The following is a 9,144-nucleotide window of genomic DNA, read 5'->3' as shown; positions in this document are numbered from 1 at the left end:
TCTTTCAGATAAAATCTTCCTGAGATTAAGATCCTGCTTAGGATCTAAATTGAAGTACATAAAACATGTACTCAGATTAAAAAGTGAAATGATTACATTGTCATGCATGCTATTCTTCAATAAAAGAATACCTACTAAAAATTTTCAGCCGAACACACACTTTTTCATCTTAGAAAACTGTGTGTGTGTCTGTGTGTCTGTGTGTGTGTGTGTGTGTGTGTGTTTTTTTTGGGGGGGGGGGGGGGCAGGTTAACACACTGGAGAATGTTGGAATATGGAATATTTACCTAAACCTGAATTGTTCTATGCTCACTATGCTTCTTTAAATGGCACAACAAATGTCCCCCAACATCGGCACTGCATGTAGGATGATTACCATGGAATTCAAACAGATCTGTATGGCTTCAGCTGCAACTATAAGGTTTCAACTATATGTACTTCACTCATGGTGCTGTACTGGAAATGACTGCTGATGCTCCAGTGTGTTGCCATTGTGTTTTTGCAGGCTGACCAGGCTGGTTTGACAGAGATTATGTTGCTGCTAAAGTCTTTAAAGTTGCTATTCCCCATGCTTATCCCAGCATTTGCATATTATGGCTTTGATATGACAACATCCAAATAAAAACTGATTTGAGGAATGCTTGGACTAAATCTGTTTTTTGTGGTGTAGCAGAAACATCACCAAGCACTGTCTGAAATGTTGAAATACGATTACAAGCTTGGGTTCACCACTTAATCCTGTGAAAACATACCGAACCATGATCAGGGAGAAGGCTGTTTCTTTTTGATGAGATGGAAAAAGTTCAGCCTAAGTCATGATAAAGGTGATGTAACACAAGGAATAACAGCACAGGCTGGGACCTCCGTGGGGCTGCCTCTGTGTGATAAACTAGCAACCATGACGATGAGAACAATAGCCAGCCTCTCAACTATTAATATCATTCCTGCTTTGTGTGGGAGGGAGTGGGTATTTTGGGCGGGGTGGGGTGAGGGTTGGAGTGGGTATTTTGGCAGGGTGTGGGGAGTGGAGTGCAGGTTTTGGATTGGAGTGGGTGGTTTGGACAGGGTGTGGGTCAGCGGGTGGGGTGTTGCAGGGTGTGGATTAGCTGGGGCAGGGTGTGATTTGGTGGGTGGGGTGTTGCAGGGTGTGGAGTTGTTGGGGCGGGTGTGGGTTGGAGAGTGGGGTGTTGCAGGATGTGGGTAATGGGGAAGGGTGTGGGTTGGAGAGTGGGGTGTTGCAGGATGTGGGTAATGGGGAAGGGTGTGGGTTGGAGAGTGGGGGGTTGCAGGGTGTGGGTAATGGGGAAGGGTGTGGGTTGGAGAGTGGGGTGTTGCAGGATGTGGGTAATGGGGAAGGGTGTGGGTTGGAGAGTGGGGTGTTGCAGGATGTGGGTAATGGGGAAGGGTGTGGGTTGGAGAGCGGGGTGTTGCAGGATGTGGGTAATGGGGAAGGGTGTGGGTTGGAGAGTGGGGTGTTGCAGGATGTGGGTAATGGGGAAGGGTGTGGGTTGGAGAGTGGGGTGTTGCAGGATGTGGGTAATGGGGAAGGGTGTGGGTTGGAGAGTGGGGTGTTGCAGGATGTGGGTAATGGGGAAGGGTGTGGGTTGGAGAGTGGGGGGTTGCAGGGTGTGGGTAATGGGGAAGGGTGTGGGTTGGAGAGTGGGGTGTTGCAGGATGTGGGTAATGGGGAAGGGTGTGGGTTGGAGAGTGGGGTGTTGCAGGATGTGGGTAATGGGGAAGGGTGTGGGTTGGAGAGTGGGGTGTTGCAGGATGTGGGTAATGGGGAAGGGTGTGGGTTGGAGAGTGGGGTGTTGCAGGATGTGGGTAATGGGGAAGGGTGTGGGTTGGAGAGTGGGGTGTTGCAGGATGTGGGTAATGGGGAAGGGTGTGGGTTGGAGAGTGGGGTGTTGCAGGATGTGGGTAATGGGGAAGGGTGTGGGTTGGAGAGTGGGGTGTTGCAGGATGTGGGTAATGGGGAAGGGTGTGGGTTGGAGAGTGGGGTGTTGCAGGATGTGGGTAATGGGGAAGGGTGTGGGTTGGAGAGTGGGGTGTTGCAGGATGTGGGTAATGGGGAAGGGTGTGGGTTGGTGTAGTTGCAGCGGTTCAAGCCTTGCAGTCACTCAGATCATTGGGTACGTGATCAGGCAGCCCGGTGCGGGTTGCCATGACGCCCATTACAGGTGCTCCCAAGTGGCGCTCTTCAGCCAACTGGCGACATGCATCTCAATCTCCTATGGAAGAGCAGCGAGAAGAGAGATCACAGGGGGAAGAAATCCAGCAACATGCTGTCATCCCCATCCATTCACAATGCTACACTCATGAATTCCTATTAACTGTGTGCTTCCGAACCTCACAAGCGCTAGGCAAACAAGTGTGCGCTCATAACTCATAGCATATGTGCATTTATGGGAACGGGAGCCATAAAATGTCATGTTCTTATGTATGTGCTAATTAACATAAAGCATATAAAAAGTATGATCAGTCACAAAAATGAACAGATTCTATGTGCTGAAAAGTGAACAAAAATGAATGATCGCACGGTTCCCACAATCCCTCTCTTCCTGTTCTCTCCTCTGATCTTACCCGGCGCGCCTCTGTGAGGGTGGGCGGGTCCCCGGAGCGGGCGGAGCTCATGTCGGCGCAGTGGGCGGTGCCCCCGATGAGGATCGCTCTGTCCTTATCCGCCTTCGCGGTGCCATTGCGGAGCATGCTCAGTGCGTGCCAGGGGTCGATGTCCCCTGAGAAAGGGGCGGCGGAGGACCAGTGTTCACCAACATACCTCAATGCTTGGAAAACACTGAGCACAACTCATTCAAATTCACCCCAGCCCTGAACCGCAGTCAGTTCATGTTTGATTGAATCATGCACATTGAATAATTAATAAGCTAAAATGTTAAATATTTACAAAAAATGCAAAGGCATTCGGTGGTTTCCAAACAGTTAATGAGGGCAAAGAAGATTTCAGGGCATATTTATCGAGGTCTGACAGGCCCCTCCTCCCCTTCCCTTACCGTTGACGTACAGCACCCTGTGCGTTAGCGGGTGGTCTCCGCCGTAGTACTTGTTGGTGAACGCGACGTTTGAGGCCAGGCTGCTCTGAGACACCCCAAACAGCAGGGGGCAGAGTACTGTCTGAGCCTGCAGGGTCAGCATGCGGGAGAAGGGGCAGCTGGCGTTCTCACAAGTCTGGTCTGTACACGCAGGCAAGGCACAGAGTCAAGTTCACAAACCCAGAACGGGAACAAGCACACAACGTTCACCAAACGAAGGCTAGCTGAAACAGGCTCACGCCGCCGAATGACTTCTCTGGACACCCGACACCACACTGTGTTCATTCAGTTACTGGCCACTGAGGACGGGATCTGATAAAGAGCTTCGGGAGTCCACAGTTGTCCATAAATTTGACAGACATTAATAGTGAACAAGCTTGATTTATAGGAAATCGTAAATGAATAAAATAGTCAGCAAGAGATGGAGCACAAAAGCTATGAGTGGGTTGTCAAACTTTTCAAGATATCCGTTGGTAAATATGAAAATAACAGAACAATACTGGACACTGCCTCAAAAGGCAAGTAGTTACAACACACTTACTTTAACCGGCTTACTGGCCTTGTGCCAAACTTATCTTTTTCTTTCATGGTTTGAAACATGTTTTGTTTTGTTCTACAGTTCCCATTAGATCTTCTGGACCATGGTGAAACTGTGCTAATCGCTATGGCAACAGCTGGCCAGTTCACCTGAGCAGGTAGTCAGAAGAACAGATTTGGAAAGGCTCAAGCAATAAATAAATAAATAAAATAAACAAATAAATGAATGAATAAATAAATGTTGTTCAGGTTGAGATCAAAAATCTATCAGAAAAACAGTTTTTGCGTAGCAGAGCATGAGCAGAGTATCTGGCAAATTTATACTACCGCTGGCCCTGCTAGCTGTTCCACTCACAGTAGCCGAACTCGGTGCAGGTCTGGTAAAGCCACTGGCGCACGCCGACACCGCTGGGCTTCACGGTGGTGTCATTCAGCTCCTGAACGCTCTGCGCGAAGGAGGTCTGCAGGCACGATTCCCCGGCCCTGTCCTGGTAGACCTGACAGAGAGAACACAGGACAAAAATCACACTGTACACAATCCCTACCAAAGGACGCGTTAGTAACAGTCTGTGCAAATGCTGTGATTGACAGGAGTAACAGTCTGTGAGGAGGTGGCAACGTATTGGTGAGAGTGTACACGTGAGGAATTAAGTGTGGACCTTAACAGAACAGCAAAAACTATGCGGGTAACAGAACGTACCTTGACAAGTTTGACCAGCCTGTCATAAGCCTCCTCCTCCTGTTTGAACGCCTCGCTCGCATTGGTGATGATGGTGCAGAGCCTTTCGATGGTCAGCGGCGCCCCCTCTCTGTCATACTGTACGGTCCCCATGACGATGTCAGCCAGGCCCTGCATGAGCTCTGTCTGGTCCTCCGGCTGCTCCAGCGGCTTGCAGCTGCCAAAGTCCTTCCCCACCTGCGTCTGATTGCCCCCCAGGAGCTTGGCCTCTACAGCAGCAAAGGCTTCCCGAACTGTGCCCAAACACTGAGGAGACACACGCACACACACACAGACACAGTGAATACACATACACACACACACAGTTAACACACACACACACACACGCACACACACACAGACACAGTGAATACACATACACACACACACAGTTAACACACACACACACACACGCACACACACACAGACACAGTGAATACACATACACACATGCACAGTTAATACACACACACACACACACACACACAGTTAATAAACACCACACACACATACGCAAAGGTAAACTATGGTGGCACACATGCACATTCATATACACATACACGTGTACACAAAATACAGGAACACACATCAGCATGCCCACACATACACAGTGAACACACAGGAATTGCGTAACCTTACACAAACCTAGGGTTGGGACCCCCCCCACAGGTATATAAATCTGCACAGGCGTCGGTAATCACAGGTGTCAGTAATGTACGCGCAAGTCTTACCTTTTCTGAGCCTCCGACAGCTTCATTCATCAGACTTTCACCGACCACCTGAATGAGAACAGAACCCGTTGATAAAACCTGGTAACGCCACATTCAGAACCTCAGTTGAAACGCGTGTCAGTCTGGAGGTGTGGCTGTGCTCTACCTTGTTGTAGGTGGAGAAGTCCAGCTTGGCTTTAATGGGGGCAGAAGAAGCCACAGCTCCGTATATCAGGTGAGGAAACTGAAAGGACAAAAGGAGTCTGCATGACAGCAGGACACATGCTGGGACAGACGTCAGCACAGACAGTAGTACTGACACTAGCACCGGCACAAGCATAAACACTGTCACAAACACTACCACAGACACTGGCACAAACACTACCACAGACACAGCCACAAACTGTATCACAGACACTATCACAGACACTGGCACAGACACTAATAGTGGTCAGGCAGCGGTTATAGCAGCCCATTGGCTTTCAGACAAATGGAGCTCACAGCTGTCAGTCTGTAATTAGGTGTCAGTGTTTCAGCGGCAGTGCCAATGGATGTGAAAGTTATGTCAGTCAGTCAGCAGTCAGTCAGGGTTGTGAGAGCCAATCGGCAGTTCTGTCAGTCGAACAGTGGGCGTGTCAGAGGGCGTGGCCAGGACGCGGCAGGCACATACCTTCCCGCGGAACCAGGCGGACAGAGAGCCGGGGTAAGAGCCTCCGAAGCTGATCCAGGTGTTTTTGTGGGACAGGCCGTACGTCTGGCTGATGAACTGATGAAAAGCCACCAGGTCCGCCAGACTGGGAGGAAGAACGCACACAGGGAACCTTAAAGGACAGCACCACCTCCTGCATCTCCCCCAAAGTACTGCTCCTCTCTCTTCCCATAATCCCCTCCTTCATGGTGTATGAGATCCATTCACTCTCTCTTTCCTCCTATCCTCCCTGGCATGGCTTTGACCCCCAGTCTATACCCCCCCCCCCCAAAAAAAAAACTACTCTAGGTACCCCCTGTTCCCTTTAACACTCCTTCCACTTTTTGCCTTTCCTTCGTCCCATCAGAGTCCACCTATGCAGGCCAGTGAGGGCCATGGGATGCCTTTTCTTCACATTACTCCCACTTTAACCAGCCACAAACCCGTACAGGAGTCTGAAGCATGGGTTTCATGACAGACAGTCCAATGCCTGCTTGGCCACCCCTGGCTAATGGCTAATGTGGTACTGGAAGGGCAGCAAGGAAAGTGACCATTGTGTCACCTGACAGTTGGTGTCCTTCCTCGTCTCCAGTCACTGCAGTGCCAGATGATCAGACTCAAGCTGGAACTCTTTCCTCAAACTCCCCAGACCCCATTTAATGGCAAAAGACTCATTCTCACCACCCCTATCCAGTCCTCCACCCTCCACCCTTAATTCTCTCCGCCCTACCTTTGTCCCTCCCCCTCTCTGTCCCACTCACTTATTTTGGCTGCGCAGGTAGCTCAGTTTTTTTGTTTGTAGGCCATCTGGGTTGATGCTCGTCCCATAGAACCTGTGCTCCAGGGCCACCAGTAGGGCCCGGTGCTCCTCCGCCATGGCCACATGGTGACCTGGGGGTGGAGCCAGAGAGAGGGAACAGCTGGCAACAGTGGCCAAAGAAACAGACAGGCATGGCAACAACCGCACACACACACACACACACACACACACACACAAGCATGAGTATGCACACACACGCATGCATGCACACACACACACACCCACACACACACATAAACCACACACACACACACATGCACATAAAAACTCTCACACACAAGAATGCGCACACACACACACACTCACACACACAACAAGCCTTCCTTTCGGAAATGTCCACATCAAAATCCTGCTGGTGGTGAAAACTAATCTGGCAATTTGCAGTGGAGATGGACAGAGGGGTGGAGGAGTTAGAAGGAGAGATAGAGTTGTGAGAGAGAAGGGTGGAGTAGATGAACCAACCTGTCATGACACTGTACGTGGAGATGGCCGCCTCTCCTCCTATGTACAGGAACACTGGACCATTTGGACGATCCCAGTGCTCCTCATTAATAAAATATCTCTAAAAGGGGGGGGGGGGGGGGAGAGAGGGAGAATTTCAACTTATTTGAAATCGGAACTCACTTTTATGAGCTTGTTTTTTAATGTGTTGTATTCATTATCCCAATTGTTGTTGTTTTTTTTACTTTAATTTATGTCCTGTTGCTTTGTTTTGTGCTTTGTACAATTTACCGAAGAAGCACTTTATAAACTCATTATTATATACCAGTAGCAACTGAATTCACTGTGACAACATGACACTGGATATTTACCAAATAAATTCAGGTTAAGTATTTTTTCTAAAACATACAACAGTAGTTTTAAACCCAGTTCCCTTACAATAATGCTATATTAAGCCTCATATACTAGTTTTTTTTTTTTAAATATACTGGGTATGTAGCTACCCTGTAAAGATGAAAAGATTTGAGAGGCTGACAGGCTTGGGAGTTGGGAGCAGTGTAAGCACTAGTACTCCTGTGCCTCTTTTTATGATGCGTAGGTACTGGGTGTGTGCTACACCGTAGTATACTTGGCTCTTTAGGTTGCCGTTGTAGCGTGCATGTACGCGCGCATCCTTTCCCGTACTTGTGGAAAGGTCTCAGAGCTTTGGCCGGCAAAGTGGTCCAGCGGTTGGTGGATAACGCCCTCCTTGATGTCGTTCACGTGCGCTTTTCCCGAAGTGGCGCGCATCAACAGATGTTCTTTCGCCCTCTGGTGTTGGGCACGATGCACGTACTCCTTCATCTTTCTCATAACTCGCCCTGCAGGACAAAGCTGGTATGCTTAACTTGAAGACAGTTTAGTTTCGACTACAAAAAAGGGAACGGACGCCAGACACATTTGAAAATTTAAAGGTAGGCCCGGAGCGGTGTTTAAGCCAAGGTTTTCGTGCCCCCAAGCACAGGAACATCTTAATATCAAAATCAAACTTTCGTCCATCGTAGTTTATCTATATTTTCACGAATCCATATGACTCGTAGCCTTCATTATGGCATTGGTAATGTTTTTGATAAGCTCGTGTTTATTTATCTGCAGAAGACGCTGCTAGCCTCAGATCAACTTATCGGCGCCCATCATAACGTGTTTATTTTTGGTTTCCTTCCAGTCATATCACACACATTATTTATATATTCAGTCGTTAATTTACTGTAGTCTTCTGTTCATTTAGTACAGTTTATAGACGGGTTACGCATCAGAGAATTGCCAGCAATCATTTATCAGAAATTTCACTCCTCTAATTTGTACGGGTTTTATTGTCAAGCAGCCTAATACAGGCTACATACAGCAAAACCATACGTATGCTTTTCAGTTAAACAAAAACAGTATATTATCTCATATAACACTGTGTTCCAATTAAAACATACAAAAACAATCTTCGGCATAACCTACGCATACGTTTCCTGGTTGCATTTAATTCTGCGCCTAAGGTCCTTGACTTTTTCTCTAAAGGAAGGATAAATTAGGCTTTCTGTACACCGTTAACAGCCTAAGAAAGAAAAGATATCTTGCTAAAAGAGGAACTTCCAACACTAAGAATCGAGGCTAAGAATCAATAAAGAAAGTGAAACTATGCTTGCTGTGAGCAGGTCTAATTAACTCGTGTTTGATTTATTTAATAAGATTCACTAAATAATGGCTCACCTGAGTAGGCGAAGTTGACGAGTAGCAGCAGATACACGCATACGGGAGAGATATGCATGCTATCGACTACCACCACCCGATATCTGCTATTCGGAAGAGGCAAACTTCGCTTGTGACAGGTATTCTAATACCAACGCAACCGGGCGCTGGTCTCCGGACTTGGTGGTATGTCAGCTAAAACAACAGCGCAGGGCAGTGGATCCTTTTCAACTAGTTGAGTTTCCGTATTGACACTATTAAAAATAAGACCAACTGAGTGTAGAAGCGCGTCTGTTCTCGTTTTTCACCTTCTCAAAATACAAACGAAGCTAGTTTCGTTGGGCACACGAAATGACGCAAAACTCAAAGCTGACTTTTAGAAATGCTGACAGGCTTTTTTCGCGGAACGTCTCACTTTAAACCCAACATTTTGCAGTTACTACCACACTAATATTCTCACA

General features: G+C 47.9%; 1 protein-coding gene across 1 annotated transcript; it reads right to left on the bottom strand.

Annotated features, from left to right (window-relative positions):
- Positions 1-233: 233 nt before the first annotated feature.
- LOC118210232 (thymus-specific serine protease) lies at positions 234-9,098 on the bottom strand. The gene is made up of 12 exons (XM_035386248.1): positions 8,705-9,098; positions 7,649-7,824; positions 6,986-7,085; positions 6,465-6,594; positions 5,686-5,809; positions 5,182-5,259; positions 5,037-5,084; positions 4,288-4,572; positions 3,943-4,084; positions 3,012-3,191; positions 2,584-2,738; positions 234-2,231 (listed from the first exon to the last, which is right to left on the bottom strand). The coding sequence occupies exons 1-12, from the start codon at positions 8,760-8,762 to the stop codon at positions 2,175-2,177; spliced, it is 1,533 nt and encodes a 510-aa protein (XP_035242139.1). The 5' UTR covers positions 8,763-9,098; the 3' UTR covers positions 234-2,174.
- Positions 9,099-9,144: the final 46 nt, after the last annotated feature.

This window comes from Anguilla anguilla, chromosome 12 (assembly GCF_013347855.1).
Source record: "Anguilla anguilla isolate fAngAng1 chromosome 12, fAngAng1.pri, whole genome shotgun sequence".
NCBI lineage: Eukaryota > Metazoa > Chordata > Actinopteri > Anguilliformes > Anguillidae > Anguilla > Anguilla anguilla.
Note: the sequence above shows the minus strand (reverse complement) of the source record. Positions and strands in the feature narration are given on the sequence as shown.